The sequence below is a fragment of the Balaenoptera physalus genome (genome assembly GCF_965194825.1).
Source record: "Balaenoptera physalus genome assembly, chromosome: 18".
Classification (NCBI taxonomy): Eukaryota; Metazoa; Chordata; class Mammalia; order Artiodactyla; family Balaenopteridae; genus Balaenoptera; species Balaenoptera physalus.
The window spans coordinates 70,429,569-70,447,691 of NC_138899.1; the positions used below are offsets into that span (position 1 = coordinate 70,429,569).

Below are 18,123 nucleotides of genomic sequence, written 5' to 3' on the forward strand. Positions count from 1 at the left end.
GACTGGTTTCGTGGAAGACAATTTTTCCACAGATGGTTGGTGGGGGGTGGTTCAGGTGGTAATGTGAGCGATGGGGAGTGGAGCCGCAGATGAAGCTTCCCTCGCTAGCCTGCCGCTCACCTCACCTCCTGCTGTGTGGCCCAGTTCCTAACAGGCCACGGACCAGTACCGGTCTGTGGCCCGGGAGTTGGGGGCCCCTGGACTAAATGACTAGAGACAAGAAGTCCAAGGAAGTAACTACGCAATACTCCAAGGGCTGAAGGACTATCAAAGATTAAGAAGAAGAGAGAGGCCAAAGAGCTAGTTCAGAATTTTTTAAAAGGCTCAATAACGAGGTGAAAAAGGCAGTAAAGTGTGAAGGAGTTGAAGAGTAATCCAGATCAGTCTTCTCAAAACAGAAAATAAAAGCACAAAAGCTTGTAATATTTGACTCCATAGACATAAAATTAAATTTCAATAAATATAATCAGAACAAAGGTAAATTGGGAAAAAAAATACAAACACTATCCATGTTGTTGACTGAAAGTGTGGGTATAGGTGATCAATCTAGACAAATGTTACTGTACTTGTAACTTTTTTCAGTATACATCATAAATAAACAAAAAGTTTTAAGCAAAGAGCGATTCCCCAGAAGAAATGCCTATATAAACATTTTGAACAAATACTAGGAATATAAATATTTAAAGTTTATAATGTGATGAACTTTTGCTTGTTAACTTATCTAATCCAAGTAGAACTGGCAATACTACTACTCATGGGAATAACATATAGCTAGCCTATTTTTGTTTTATTTTAATTACACGCAGAGTGGAGAAAGCCATGTCACGGAGTTATGTTGACAGAATGAGAACTCAGAGAGCTCAGAATATGTATTCATTTTATACTTTTACCAAAAATGAAACTAGAAATGCTGTATCTTCAAAATATACCCTCAATGTTCATCAATACTCATTTCCAATAATTTATCCCATATAGTTATAATCAAACATAAATTATATTTCAATGAAAGAAATAGATTCCAGATCCATAAATTTTGTATATACGAATCTTCTTTTAATGTAAAATAAAATACAAGACATTCTATCAAATACATAAAATGATAGGAGATAACTTTTCAAGATGAGCAAAATCAAGATCATTCTTAAGATAGAGATACTTCATTGATAATAATTATTATATAATAAATATTAAAATAATTTTTATTAAATTATGCAAGATGTCATAGAAACTGTGTACTTCCAACATTCTAACTTTTATTTTTGTTCTTTCATCTTTTCTGACACTAAAAATACATGTTGCAATCCTTTCCTGCTTGGAAGTACTAAGTTCATTTAACACAGTTTATATGTCTGACAAAGAGGCCAGTTCTACTAATTTTTAAAGAACGGAATGAAACTGGATTCTTATCCTGTAAAAACACTAAGAATTGACTTTGTATTTCCAACATCATCAACAGAACTTTTCTTCTCAATAACCACTGCATGACAGCACACAGTAACAGTTACTTACTATCACCTTCCATATTATCATATAATTAAAAGAATAGAAAATTTACCACATCGGCCTTAAAGTAATTCAAAATTTTATTATACCACTAAGACCATTATGCAGTTCAGCTAAATTGTTTCATAGCAAACGTTTCTTGATAAAGAAAGCAGTGCATAGATATTCTGATGCAGGCTCCTTCATCAGGTTAACTACTCCAGAGTATATTCTAGTCACTGCAGTTAACCTTTTGGAACACACTTCTACACAAAACAAATTCCAGACAGCACTCCAATCTAATCTAATCTAATTTAGTCTAATCCTTCTTAGTTTATACAACTCAGAGTTAGATGCCTTTGTAAGCAATAAAGCTGAAAAGAATTTTTCCTTTATTTCATCATTATGTCCAAAGTTTGAACGTTTATGAAAAATATCTGTGCATTCATCAAGTTGTAATAAGAAATACTTTGCTGCTTTATTTGTTCTATAAGTTGTTCTTCCATATCATTAGCCAATGTATGAAGTACATTGAATGGTGGTATCATCTGGAGCTCAAGGCCCTCTCTAAAATTACTCCGGTTATTGGAAGAATTCAGTCCCTTGCCGGGAAGTGCTCTCAGCTCCTACAAGGTGATCTCAGGTCTTTGTTGCATGGTCACCTCCATCTCAGCAATGAAGAACTTCCTTTATTTCAGATCCCTCTCACACTCTGAGGCTCTCTCATTTCCTCTTCCAAACCAGCCAGAGAAAACTCTCTGCCTTTACAGGGTTCATGTGATTAGGTCAGAGCTACCTGTATAATCACCTTTTCTTAAAAGCAACTGTGCTAAAAAGATGTGAATCAAGTATCAAAGGAGAAGAAGAAAAAAGACAAGACTAAAAGACCCACAAAGCAATGAACCAACCCTTGACTGGTTACAATGGATTGAATAATGTTCCCCCCAAATTCATGTCCCCCCAAAACCTGTGAATATGTCCTTATTTGAAAAAAAAGGGTCTTTGCAGATATAATCAAGTGAAAATGAGGTCAAACTGGATTAGAGTGGGGCCCATGTCCAATATGACTGGTATTCTTACAAAAAGAAGGAAATCTGGACACAGGCACAGAGAGAAGATGGTCATGTGAAGATGGAGACATAGATTGGAGTTGATGCTCACACAAGCCAAGGAAAGCTGAGGATTGCCAGCACCCACCATAAGCTAGGAAGAAACAAGGAAAGATCCTCCCCTAGAGCCCTCAAGGAGAGCACGGCCCTGCTGACACTTTGATTTTGGACTTCTAGCCTCCAAAACTATGAGAGAATACATTTCTGTTTTAAGCCCAAAAAAAAAAAAGCAACTGTGCTAACATATATAACATAACCCTGTCACAATAGTAAAATCTATCATATTCACTGTCCCAGGAATTATGCAGGGTGCGTACACGGGAAAATCCTGGCGTGGGGGGGCATAGTCTGGCTCACCTTTGTTCTGCAGAGACTAAGCTCATGTTAATCTTACCCAGAGACATCATTTTGGCTATTTTATTTTTCATCTCTAAGACTGCAAATTGGTTCTTTTACAAAAATCTTCCATTTTTCTTCACATTATGTTCACTTTTTCTTTTAAATTGAAAAACATCTTGAACATATTTATAATAGATGTTGGAATGCCCTTATCTGACGATTCTGCTATATCTATCCTTTCTGAATCTGTTTCTATTGACTGATTTTTTTTCTTCTGCTTATGCATCACATTTTCTTGCTTCTTTGCACATTTAATGATTTTTTATTAGATGCTTAACATTGAATTTTACATTGTTTGGTGACGAATTTTTTAGTATTCCTTTAAAAAGAGTTGGAATTTTGTTCTGACAGGAATTAAATAACTTATCAGTTTGATGCTTTCGAGGCTTGTTTTTTTCAACTTTTTTGTTGTCATTCCACAGTAGCCTTCATTTTAGGGCTAATTTAGTCCCACTAATAAGACGTGACTCTTCGGCAATCTCCAGTGAATGCCACCACTGTGCATATTATTATACATATAATTAGGCAGCCTTAATTTGCAGATGATACTTAAAGAAATATAATGGAATATAAATATAAAAACTATATTTTGCTCTCAATATCCAGGTATAAATACAACGTATTATATCTTCTTGAAACCTGAGGTGTGTAATTGTTTATAAACAATTAGATTAAGGATGGTTATTGTATAACGATTGACGAAATTTAAGAATATCCAAACAGGTCAGGAGATGAGGTTAATATTACCTTTGTAAAATGAGTGGGCAAAGCTCTGCTCAGGAATTAACTTGGCAAGGAATCCATGGTTCAAACTTGGATGAGGGATAGATGGTATGACCACAACTGTGGAGAAAATTATGGAATCAAATTTGAGCCAGCATGTAACAACCTGCAACATGGTCCACTGAAGATCCAAGACAATTCTATATCACTACAACATGCAAACAGTACTAGCAATAAAGACCACGTTTCTGGAGGAAGGAAAGAAATTATGTATTAAGAGAAAGGAAACAATATACTTGTTAAGTAGAGTAATTTTAGCAACAGACACAGAGACATACAAACAGAAGAAAATCAGAACTGGAAGGTTCACTAAAATATTGCTTGCTTTATACATATATGACTGTTGTGCATGTATTAAAAATGAAGAAAGAGTTGATTAACATATAGAGTCTCAGGGTTTTAAATGGTCAAAAGACATAAACTGAAATGGTAGGATAACATTTAATTTGAAGAATAAAGTTAAAAGTAAAAGTATACTACAAAGAAATATCATGTTTACACACTAAAAATAAATACAGCATGCAACAGCAAAGAATCATAGTTAAATATAATCTGTATTTCCACAACAGTGATAAAAAGTAAATGAGATATGATATGAATATGGAAAACAAAATGCAGAGATTTGACCACTAATTTCTACTCACTTTTAAAAATATTCATTTAATTTGTATATCATATGCATTTATTTAGGAAAGATAATTTCTATTACAAATTAATCCAGTGGTACATGAAATAACCACTGGGTTACTAAGGTCACACTGCAAACAACAGAGAAACAACCTTGATGTAAACACCCAGCAAGAAATGCAATTGATAAAAGGCTCCCCATGATACTAAAATATTAGTTGCCAGAAAATGTGTTTATCACTTCCAAGCAGAGTAGATAAAGCTGATAATGCATGAACTCCTACAACATGAGCATCTTCTATAGATGAGAAAGACAACATGATCCAAAATGGTTCATTGATGTCTAGAAGTCTTTGATTTTAGTTGAAGCAACTTTGGTATAAAGTTTAGAATGTATGTTTGTTTATTATAAATCTCTGACAGAATATTTAGATACTGAAATAACTACACACAATGAAAGAAAGAAAGAAAGAAAGAAAGAAAGAAAGAAAGAAAGAAAGAAAGAAAGAAAGAAAGAAAGAAAGAAAGGAAAGAAAGAGGGATGCTATCTTTGAACTTGGGTATAAAGATTTATATTTTGGTTTATTGTTGATATTGAACTACTCTATAAGGACCTCCTACTTTCCTATGTTTATAAAGTTTAAAATTATACATTTAAAATATATGAGTTATTTGCATATTAAACAGTAGTATAAATGATTTGTATTAATAAATCGAAAAATTAAAACCAAAACTCTCTGATAAAATGAGAATATAGGAAATATCATTCTACGTTTTTGTGTAATTAAAGAATATTAAATTGGCATTTATATACCACCTACTTATAAATACTTGAGGTGATTATGAATAGAACCAGTTTAAATCTAGATGTAAAATGAAATAAAAAGGAGATAAATGATGATGAAAATTCAAATAATTAGACAAGTATTAAGTACCTGTACTTGTTGGTGAATTTATTTCTTGTCTGATGTTTCTACCTGGTTGGCTTCCAGTTCTTGCAGTCTCTCGCTGGGGTTCTAAAATGTCGCGATACTTGGAAACCATCAGAACCGAAATGAAGTAAACAACAGCTAGAGCTAAGAACTGTGCCTGCTTGCTATCATCCTGCATACAATGAAAAGGCAGTGTTGACACTCAAAACTTTTAAAGTATAAGTTCTTAGAGTACAAGAAACTATTGTTGTTTCATCTTCTTTAAGGAGGCAAAATATGACATTTAACTTTTACTAAAACTTGCTAAGTATACACTGCTATTTAATAAGTATCATCTAAGTAGAGATAAAAAACTCCATAAATATATCATCTGATTTACAGGTTGGAATGTAATTTCAAAAAATGAGAATGTTAAGATTTTGCTGAATATGGCACAAAAGTTTATTCTTCGTCCTCTCCACTACTAGTATCTATTACTTCTATAACAATGGAGAATGCATATTTATAAGATATGCAGATAGCACAAGCTTGAAAAGAATAATTTAACGTCTGAATAAAAAAAGACAAGAGTTTCAAATAGACCAAAATAGATTAAATTTGTTCTGAAATATTATGAATTTACTATTTCATACTCTGTGGGTAACAGACAGCTTTTATATATATAATTTTTCCTTAAAGACCTAATTTTTTATCTCATGTGGTTTTGAAATTAAGACAACTAAAAATGACTATTGATTCGTAAAAATTTCAAAAGTTAAGTAGAAATCTTACTATAATTTCTACGATTGACTGTAAAATATAGCAACTGTAAAATACTTCCAAATTTTGGAGATTATTTAAAATGAAAAAAAAAGTGTACCTTAGAATTTACGAAATATGGTGGTAAAAAAGAGAGTGCTTTGCAAAGATCTGCCTTGGGATTCTGACTCTACCTCACACTAGCTGTGTGATCTTAATGTTTCTGAGTCTTAGCTTTCTCTTAACCTTTTACTGAAAGCTGAGGTAATATATATTAAGTGTCTGATACACAGTATAAACTCAGTGAACACAAATTATGTTACCTCCATGATGTTTGGAAGGTACACCTGGGAACACTAATTCCCTTCCTTCAGGAATAAAGCTAATAAGCACCACTGTTGGGTTATCCAGTATAGTTACAAAACATCTATAGATACTAGAAAAATTATGATAATCCACCACAATAACCTGATGCAGAATTTACTAACAATTTAAATGCAATGTCACACTTAACATAAACCCCTTCTATGTCAGGTTCGAATGGGTCTCTTGGAGATGAAGACATACTCCATGTTTAAATCATCTATCATTTAAAAAAAATTCTTTCCACAACATGTTTTTTTTCAGGATGAATAATTCCCATTTCTAAATGGTTAAACTATTAGTAATTTTTTCCCAAGTCCAAATTCAAGTCCAGATTATAGAGTTTCTCACAGCATGATTTTTATACTATTATGTTTTATCTCCTATTTTTAAAAATTCCTTTATTTTTTATTAACTACAAAAGCAATACAGGTTTACTATAGAAAATATGAAAATACAAAAAAAATACAAAATAAAAACTGTTTACCTAGAGATAATCACTGGTAGCACTTGGGTACTTTTTTCCAGACTTTTTAAAAAAAGAATAAAGGTGAACATGTGCATGTATGTACACTTGGCATACAAATGTAATATTTGCGTAGTATAAGTATTTTTGCATACTGCTGCTTTCCCTTAAAATATATCATGAGCATTTTACATGTCACTAAGTTTCCCTCAAAAATAAGATGTTAATAGCTGCACAGTTTCTTGTTAAATGAATATACTATGATCTATTAAGCTCTATATTGGATATTTATAATGTTGTCAATTTTCCTGAAGGCAACTCTGATGAGCACATGAGCTTAAATAGCTTGAGTAGAACCACTGGGTAATAAGCATCAATATTTATAAGAGTTTTAACACATGTTGGTACAGAGCTTTCCAAAAAGTTTATTCAACTTCTATTCCTACCAGTGATAAGTCATAGCGCATGTTTCAATGCATCCTTGTAATGACAGGTACTATTATTTAAATTTTTTAGTTTATTTAATGGTAAAATATTTATCTCACTCTTGTTTTAAATTTGCATTTCTCTGACTACTGGTTATACTGACTTTTAAATCATATGTTTGTTACCTTATTTTCATATTTTATATCCACTGCCTATTTTTCTGTTGGTATGGTTGTAATTTTCTTAGTGATTTATAAGCACTGATATATATTAAAGAGTGAGAATTTTTCTATCATATATTCCTACCATGCAGTATTATGCTGTATGACTTAAATATATTTTAACCACTTTCTCAAGTACAAAGTACTCTATCCAATTTATTATTAAATGTAAATTTAAAACAGAAACTTCCTTCTATGTTTCATAAATCATCAATTAAAATAAGAAAAATAGAATCAAAAATGGCTGATAAATAGCAACTATACTAAGGGGTACTGCCAATATTGCGTCTGCTGTGAAATGCTGTGTACGTTTCTACACAATTTGTGGAAAGGCCAATCTTATCTATACTTACTTTGAATAAGTGATCATATAATTGGAGGGTTCCATGAAACCGTTTCCTTAAGCTATCTTTTCAATAAGCTTTATTAAGCAACCTTTCTAACTCAAATTCCCATTGATATCTATATTTTAAAATGCAGATTCTTATCTCAAAAGTAACTGCCCCCCAAATGTAACTGCCAATAACACCTTAATGAATTAACCCCTTTTATCCATAATACAAGAAGCATTGATATTAGCAAAATATTCAGTACCTAGAGATGGAGCAAGGAATACTAAAAGACAGGAGTAGGTGATTCAAGATAAAGTCAACTATAATTTTCAAAGTTATCCCTATTCTTAGTATCCATACAAATTAAATAAAAATTTAACATCATTAAAAAAAATAACAGGAGTAGGTGATTCAAGATAAAGTCAACTATAATTTTCAAAGTTATCCCTATTCTTAGTATCCATACAAATTAAATAAAAATTTAACATCATTAAAAAAAATAACATATCAATAAGCTTTCAGATAAAGCTAAGCTGGACCATTTTACAAACAGAAGCATGTTATATACCTACAATCCCTGACACTAGGACATTTAGTTTTAATATGCAGCTTTCTTATAGAATTTAAATTATTTTACACAAATGACAGTGGAAAGTTTTTTCCTGGGAAATCAAGCAGGCATAACTTACCACATCCCGAAAGACAACTGCACGAAGGCGATTGATATCAACATCCTGAAGTAGTCTATCGGGATCCTTAATCGGAGAAAGGTTACCTGGAACATTCTCTAGTGGAGTCTTAAAAAAAAAAAGAGAATTGTGAAAAAATAGTATAATACAGAAACTTATATAGTAGTATAATTTCTAATACCTTTAATTTAGTCATTAAACGGGCCACATTCTTTACCTCCTCTCTTCATTGAACAACATTTATTGACAACAATATGCTATTACAAGGCACTTTTTCTGTTCTCTTCTACTCCTGTCATGGTTTCGCTTACTAGTGTTCTTATTCTTTATCAGCATAGCTACCGCTATAGACAAAGAAAGGCTAGAAGATTATGGCATAAAAAATATTAATCTTATACTCTGGGCTCAAATCTCTGCTGTGTGACCTCAAGTTTGTTAGTGAATTTTTCTGAGCCTCATATTGCCTACCTCTAGTTAATAAGTCTCTTTAAGTCATCGCGTTCACTTATCCATCATGCTTTTATAATGTATGAAATTATTATGTTACATTATTACATGAGATTTCATATGTGAAAGCATTTCATGATCTACAAAATGTTAGAAAGGTGAGCAAAAAAAAAACTTTAGTCGTGGCCTTAATATTAAAGCTGAAAGACATTAAAGATCATTACCACCAAAATCCTTTTTATAGCTGAAGACACAAAAATCCACACATTTTAGGTAACATGTCACATAGCAAACTTGCAAGACAGCAAAGATCCCTGAAACTCAATCTAGTACTTTTTCACTTACAAAGTATGTTAAGAATTGTGTGGATTAAATTAGATAATGTATGTAAAGTACCAAATACAATTCCTGCATATAAAGTAAACTGTTACTCTAACTAATTAATAATAAATAAGTCTCCTTCTGTTTCTCTGTAAACCTCAATTATTCTATTTCACTCTTAAGATGTTTGACTCCTTTGCAGCACAGAATAGTGAAAAGAGTATGGTATTTGAAGGTTGATAATTATTTGGCTGCCATTACAATTCCAAAACTAACCAGCTATATAACCTTAGGTGAGATACTTAACCTCTCTGAACCTCAGCTTTAATATGTAAAAATAGGCTAATAATCTTTAACAGAGAATGCTTAAAGAAATAATATACTGTTCATAGCATACATGAAAACTTTGTATATATTTTAATTTATATACTATTCTACAGTTTACAAAGTACTTCTATGTCCATAATCTAATTTGAGACATTTTTATAGGAAAAGCTTGTATTACTGCTCCTTTTTAGAAAGTATAAAAAATGAGGTGCAAAGAAACCATGTGGCTAATACAAGTTCACTCAGGTTAGTAACACACCAAAATTAACTAAGGTTTACTTACTCAAGTGCCACATTAAAAATGAATAAAAATAGGGAAGAAAAAAAAAAAAACTCTCTCCATTGATTCTCTATTCTGAAACGTGTTTTCTTACCAAGTCAACTTTTCCCCTAATATTTCTATATCCATCACTTATAATCCATCTTTCATTGTCAAGGTTCTTGCTAGAGAGACACTGACTAGCTCAACGAAATTACTATGGATTTCCTTCTCACTGAGCTTTTTTGTCCATGTTGTACAATCAGTGTACTACTTGGCTTGACAGGCTTGAAATGTTCCCTATTATCTTCTGAATTAAGTACAGACACCTTTAAGATCTAAGCTCTCAAAAATACTAACTTATTTATTCATTTCATGATATATATATATTGAATGGCTAACTCCTAGAGAGAGGAAGGGAATTAGTATTAATTGAATGTTCACTGCATTTCTGGAATTACTAAGTACTTTAACGCATTACTGCTTTTTATTTAATTCATACAAACACCTTATACATTAAGAGATATATATATATATTCATTTTAAAGACTGGAAAACTGTCTTCCAGTCTTTAAAATGAAAAACTGAGGCACAAGAGACTAAGGAATGTGTCTTGGTTTATACAAGAGACTAAGGAATGTGTCTTGGTTCATAAAACCAGTAAGTGGTAGAGCCAGGATACAAACTCAGAACTGTTTGATTCTAGAGTTTGTGCTGTGCGATATACGCTCTGTAATTATAAAGATGTATAAGATACGAACATGCCCTCAAGTAACATACAGTCTCCTGTGCCTACACAAATAACATGAAGCATGACTGCTGATGTGTTTCTATTTAATTTTCTAAGCAATGAAGAGCTTTGTGGAGACTTGTCAGCAATAAAATAATATATGGTCTAATTATTTTAGGAATGTGTCTCTAACAGCAGTGAAAAAGAAAGACGCTACCTGCAGATAGACTAAATGTGTGGCTGTTCTGCCTGAAAACTGAAAAAGTTTGAAGCCATAGAACTTTTTAAATGAATTAAACTTTTACTTCATGCCTTCATTTATTGAACCTTCATTGTTTCAGTATCAAACATCTAATTACAAGTACCGTGAGTGACAAGAGACATACCAGGTTTTATGAAAATATCAAACAGAGGAACTTCCCCTAGACTGGGTTGGTGGTGACGGTATTAGAAAACATTTTCCTCAGAGAGTTGAACTTAAGCTAAAGCCAAGAATGGAATAGAGTCACTGGGGTGAAAAATAAGGATGGACATTTCAAGAAAGGGGAAGCTATGTGTAAGTCTAAAGGTTAAAACAAATTCTGATGAACTACATGAAGTCTACAGTGTGACTAAAATAAAATAGTAATAAACAAGATAAAATAGTAAAAGCAAGGGTAAGGGATTCCAAGTTGTAGCTGAAGTAAGCAACAGTCAAGCATGCAGGACCTAAAAGTCACGTTACTGAAACTCTGAAGTGATGCAAATGGTCAGTTGAACATACAATAAATAGAGCTAATTTAGAATGATAATCACTGCTGCATTCCGAAATACTGTACACCATTCATCCATTTCATGGGCATTCAATATATTTTTGTTGACTATCATGGGAATTCTATCTCCAAAAGCATATCCATTTAAAAAGCGCATTACTCATATACTGAACTCTGTGAAAATATATGTAACTATTAAAACTAGTAATAATTCAGAACTTTTCAGTGCTATGAATTGCTATAATCCTTATAAGAACCCTACGAGGTAGAAATTATTAGTATCTTCATTGAGTAACCAAAAATTACCAGTCTCAGAGAGGTTAAGTAATCTTAATACAATTCTGAAGAAGAGAAGCCAGGACCAGAGCCTCCATCTGCCTGATTATCAAGCGATACCATGTCACTTTGTTCTCATGAACTTAAAAAAAAATTTTTTAAGGTACATTATATTTAACATAGAAAATGTTTAATTACCTTGGAAGCTGCTGTGGCAGTCACACCTTGGGGAGCTTCTTGAGGTTTACTGCTTGCATGGGAAGGTTTGTTCCCCCTGTCTCTCTGTCTCTGCCGACATTCTAAACAGTTTCTCACAGCAACACAGCAAACTATTTTAAAAAATGAAAGCATATTATTGATGTAAATTGCTGACTTTGACGCGTTTTAAAAAATCACTTGGTTCTATTTTTTCTTTCTTTCCACTTTCTCCATCCCATTATTATTCTTAAAATCAACCAGATCAATAAATATTGTTTTAAATTAGGAAACACAGTAATGAAAAGTATACATAAAACATTCACGTAGTTAAAAAATAAAAACAAATTACCCATAAACTACCAACCAGCTGAAGAAACAGAATACTACAGGGTCTTTGAAGCTCCCAATATATCCTTCCTTATTCTATCCCCTTCCAACCTTCAAAATTCTGAAATTTATGGATCAATTAAAATTTTTTTAAAACTTATTCATATTTGATGATTTTTTAAATAATAATTCTTCTGCCCTTAAGTTGACTGTCTTGGTGACTATATAGAGCACAGCTCCCCATTTCAGGCAATAACAGTGTACATCCATATAGTCAGGCCTCACAAGTCCCAATATCTACCTATTTTCATGGTGGGAACGTCACCTTTGTCAACAAGCATTCAATAAGTACATGCTTTCTATTCACTTACTTATTTTAAGAAGCAGTAAAGCATAGTAATAAACAGTACAGATTTTGGAATCAGGCCACCTAAGTTTGAATCCTGGCTCTCCCACTTATGGGCTGTGTGATCTTGGGCCAGCTGCTTAAACTATCTGTGCCTCAGCCTCCTCATGGTAAAATGAGTATAAACACAGTAACTTCCTTAGAGGACTGTTATGAGGATTAACTAAATCAATATATGAAAAGTGCTTAGAACAGTAAACAGCACATACATATAATTGTTTGCTTCATTATTATTCACTTATAAAACTTTCCTGTGGATGATAAAAAAACAAATCTGCTAAGAATTATCAGGATAAAAATGAAATCAGCAGTAAAGCTTTGGAATATATTCAGAAATAAAAGTTCAGAAAAACCAAATAAATGCAGTTTTCAAGATATCCGGGCATTTAAAAAAACATTTCTCTTTCTAACAAAGTTCAATCTGTAAGCTATTGTTAAATATCAATGGAAATGTCCATGATGGCCCACAGTAATTATTCCACACCTCTTGGCTGACAGAGAGATCTCCATGTGGTCAATCTTTCCCTTATAATGGAGATGAAATGACTCCTCTCAGGAAAATACAAAACATTAAAAAGTACATTTATTCCACCATTCTTTTTTTTTTTTTTTTTTTTTTTTTTGGCTGTGTTGGGTCTTCGTTTCTGTGCGAGGGCTTTCTCTAGTTGCGGCAAGCGGGGGCCACTCTTCATCGCGGAGCGCGGGCCTCTCACTATCGCGGCCTCTCTTGTTGCGGAGCACAGGCTCCAGACGCGCAGGCTCAGTAATTGTGGCTCACGGGCCCAGCTGCTCCGCGGCACGTGGGATTCTCCCAGACCAGGGCTCGAACCCGTGTCCCCTGCATTAGCAGGCAGATTCTCAACCACTGCGCCACCAGGGAAGCCCTATTCCACCATTCTTAAATCAAGTTCTTATTCCATCCTTGTATTAGAAACAACTTCTCCCCTGCAACTATATATATATATATATATATATATATATATATATATGTAGATTTTTACATAATTTTTAAAATTATGGATAAAAAGAATACATATCAAGAATGTCCTCCCTATCAAATGCCTTACTTTCTCATGTCCTCCCTGTTCACACTTTAAGGCAAGTATGAAAATAGTAGCCATTTTGGTCTGAAAACAGTAGTTGTCTGGTCCCCTGTAAAGACTAAATAGTATAAATAATTTTTCCCTTTAAAAAAGGTACGAGATGTAAGAATGATTCCTGCCTAAGGAGCTGGTCTAAATTTACTAAGAGTTTTCAGGACTAAATTTTATTTGCAACACAAGATAGCAGCAAAAAAAAATCATAGGTATAGTAATGTTTATTAGTGTTAATGTTTATTAGTGTTATTAGGTACACTAATGTTTATTAATATTAACTGTGCATTCTGAGAAACAGTGAGATTGGCATGGTCAATTTTATCCTTTAGCATTATGTGTATAAAACTAGTCGTTGGTTTTCTGATACATTTGTGGGCCCAGGACAACCATCCTCTGTATTAGTTTACCAAAAATAAGGATTCATAAATAGATTTACATTAAAATCACTTCAGTGAAAAAGGTTATTGTCCAACTGATTCTGAAACAACTCAAAATATATTTGACTTTATTTCAAATTAGAATCCATTAAAGATCAATTCCATGAAATCTCCAATGTGAAGATACTATAATTTTTTAATTTAGTAATTCTGAAGAATTACAAAATAATCTCTACATTACATAATCATCAAATTATATCATTAATACTTTATGTATCACAGAGTATCAAAAAGTAATCTGTAGTTATTTAACATGCACCGTTATTCTTAACAGACTTACCTAGCCTTAGGCACTGTCGCATTAAACCACCAGAAGACATGTTTTTTTCAGCTTCAATCTCACTAAAATTTAGAGAGCTGGCAAATACAAGTACATCAACCATAGCCATCAATCGACTGAGGAAAGTTACTGCTGTCTCAGCTGACATGCCTTGTGTCACTTCAATATTTTCCAATTCCGTCTTTAAAAAAGTAGAAGATTTAAATCTTGCTTAAAATTTGGAAATGTAATACATGTACATACATACTGCAGGTTAACAGTAGTTTAGTTATGTTATAAACAAAATAAGTTATAAATCATAAACTAATTCCATATATCACAAGAGCTAGTTATCAAATTTAATTAGCTTACCTATGAATTATCTTTAAATAAAGGAAAAATCTATTTTTAAAATCAATGTTAGATTTCAATATCATTACTTGTAAAAACTACATTCCAAACTTAAGATCATTTCATAAAGATATTTAGAAGTAATCACATGTATATATTTATACTAGTTTTGTTCTATTTTATTAGTTAACAAAGACATAAGACTCATATTTCTTTCCTAAAGTCCTCATTCTCATTTATAAAAATATATGTGCTAACTTTTCTTTCCTATAAATGTATGATGAGCAATAGGAAAGATATGTGGTGCTTTCATTTGACATCAAAGGGGGACAACTGTCAAATTATGACACTTTCTTATCCATTTCAGAATAAAGTGAAACCACTAGGTATCTTGTATGAACAATAAAAATCTAGGGTAAAAATACTCAAGATCATTAATTCCTCTACCGATATTAATTTGTGACACTAGCAATAAGAAGAATCAGTAGCGTTCTAGACTGGTGAAGCTGTACTTTCACTACACTATTGTCTATGGTAAAATATAATTTCCTGCTTTGAAAGGGAATGGTGCAAAGCATTGTGTTTCGTTAAGATGTGTAACTCTGTATTTTGTAAGCAATAGCAACATCTCTTATTTTATTTTTCATTGTGCATTACATAACATTTTAATTATTTTGGTTCATTATGACTAGACCTCATTTTCTCAGTGCCTCAAAATCAGAGAAAAGTAAGGAATGCTTTATAAATAAAAAGTACTACTGTTTAAATTTTCTGAAAATGGGCACACTAGCCATATGGATTAACCTTACTTCTGCACCAAATGATAAATACAACTACAAGGTAAGCATATATCATAGGTATCTGCTTCTATTTAATGCTCCACTTGACATTATTTATACCCATCATTCTACCTAGACATATCCCTACTCACATTAACATGGAAATGTCAGCAGGAAACACTGATTAAAAAACGACCTTTTAAACACTTCTTGTGTACAACATGGGTAAGAAAAGAGACAGCTGGCTACTGCAAGCACTTATATAACTAAACGATTATAAATGGAGTATAAAATGTAACAACCTTTCTCCCTTCTATTTAACATCAAAATAGTGTTAAAATCATTCTCTCTAAGAGGAGCTTGGAAATAGACAAAAATTTTTTTTTTCAATTGTTGATTTACAACATTATGCCAATTCGGTATCCATGACCTAAAGAAATGATTAATTCATTACTTGGATTTTTTAAATAAAGATTCCTCATTTGCTAGCACTTCACTGATATACAGCATCATTTCATAGCGTGAATTAAAAATCGGTGACCACAACACAATTGTTTATAATAAAAGTTTAAAAATTAATTTTATATAAAACCTCCTTTTAAAATATCAGTTATCAACATAAGTGTTTTATAATGGAATGGGAGATCTGGCCATTGCTTAAGTCCATTAAGTATTCTGAAAACTTTTCAAAATATTAGAATTTTAGGATATCTATAGATGTATTCTCAAAGAAATTCATCATTTTGAATTACTAAAATTACGGGAACTCTAACTCATTTTATTAGTTAATGATCTTATTTTGAAGTATTTTGGGGTGTACAAGGCTTAAGCTTCAAAATGTTTTCATTTTTAAAGAGTAAATTATAAACAGAAATTATAAACAGAATTACTAATCATCCATGAAATTTGCCAAACTGTTATTTCTGACTAAACAAAATAAAATTTTAAACTAAAAAGCATTCTTCACCAATAACCTAAAAGGGAGTTCTTATTAATTCTATGTAATAGTAATTTATAAATATGATGAAATGTTATATAAACATCATAACATAGGTTTAAAACTAAAGATCACCCAGATATGATTATTATTAAATCTTAACATATATTCCAACCAATTTCCTTTCTTTGGAACCAGTTAAAATCTGATTGTACATATGACTGAAATATTATTGTTTTCATTATATTCTGATAGCTTAGTCTAAAGATTAGTGTGAATAATAAAACAGTAATTCATCAGTGCACTGAGAAAATAATCCTTCTAATGAATCTTTTAAATATACCAAAGATATGCCTAATGTTAAAGATGGTATGGAAACTCAAAATATAACCAAGTCAAAAATTTCATAAATAAGCAAAAATAAAATTTAAAACTGAAAACCTGAAAACCTGAAAATTACTGAAGTAATACTAACCTTAGAACCCTGGACATGCATTAGACAAAACAGACAACAGACCAAAAAAGTACAAGAAAAGCAAATTATTAAAATTAAATGAAAATACAATGTAAAATTGAAACACAAAATAATATATTAAAAATTATATTTGATTATTTTATTAAAAGCAACAATTCTCAGAAGAGATATTCATTTTATAAATTACATATGATTAAGATTAAATATCAAATAGACTTCTATTTATTTTTTTCATTAGAGTAACTGCCCAAATAATATATGTGTAAATATAGTTCATATATTAGAAATGATGCATACTCTATTTTACAAAATAAGTTATCTTTTCCTAGAAGATGACCAAGGAAACATTTTAATAACTAAACTAACATAATGTCTCTGTAAAAGCCCGAGCTCACTACCAGTTTAAGCAGAAATGACTTAGGAAAATAAACTGTACCAACCTTCTAGAATTTTTATTAAGGAATCATGCTATTTTGTTTCCTAAAATATTTGGAGCCCTTCTTATAGAACAAAATCCCCAGTAATTAATAAGATAATAAAATATTTGAGTGATTCTAACTTAAAAACCACTTTCCCTTGCTAGAAAAGAACTTACTGATACACTAAATGAGGTCGCATGTGAACTAAGATAATTACATAGATTTTGTACTAAGTTTCAGAGTATTATTAAGAATTATATTCAGTACATTAAAAATTTTTGGATAGAATTAAGTTTCATAATAAAAGTCAACAACTATTCTTATTCTTTGATTTCTGACATTATATGTGAGCATAAATTTCAAAATAAACTATTTTCAAATAGTATAGGAGAACATATAAAAGCACCCTGACAATACTAAAATATAATCAGTGTTATGAGATAAACAAAACACAAAGAAAATTAGTAGTTTTTCCAAACCTATTAGCTATATTTTCTAATAATGGTAAGAAAATATAAATTAAAATTAAGTCCTTGTCATCATTTTTTGACATAAAAAGTTCCTCTTCTTTCTCAGGATTATGAAACTATTAGGAAAGCCAGAAATACCAGTCTCTATTATTTTTCTATCAAAAGAGAAAATGAAACCATACGTGACACTGAATGAAATTCTAAACGTTCAGTGTTCTGGATGGTTGACCAAAATGGTCAACTTAAAATCATTAAGTGATTATGCAATTTGTAGTTGATCCATGTTCTT

The 18,123-nt window shown here is 31.6% G+C and overlaps 1 protein-coding gene across 8 annotated transcripts in view; it reads right to left on the reverse strand.

Annotated features, from left to right (window-relative positions):
* Nucleotides 1-18,123, reverse strand: part of NBEA (neurobeachin) — a 610,070-nt gene that overhangs the window by 400,822 nt on the left and 191,125 nt on the right. For all 8 annotated transcript variants that reach the window (XM_082435483.1, XM_082435487.1, XM_082435484.1 and 5 more), the window contains 5 exons: nt 14,425-14,605; nt 11,878-12,008; nt 8,568-8,675; nt 5,336-5,504; nt 3,738-3,833 (listed from right to left, as the gene is read on the reverse strand). In XM_082435483.1, coding sequence (XP_082291609.1) covers nt 3,738-3,833; nt 5,336-5,504; nt 8,568-8,675; nt 11,878-12,008; nt 14,425-14,605 — 685 coding nt within the window. The remainder of the gene's footprint in view (nt 1-3,737; nt 3,834-5,335; nt 5,505-8,567; nt 8,676-11,877; nt 12,009-14,424; nt 14,606-18,123) is intronic.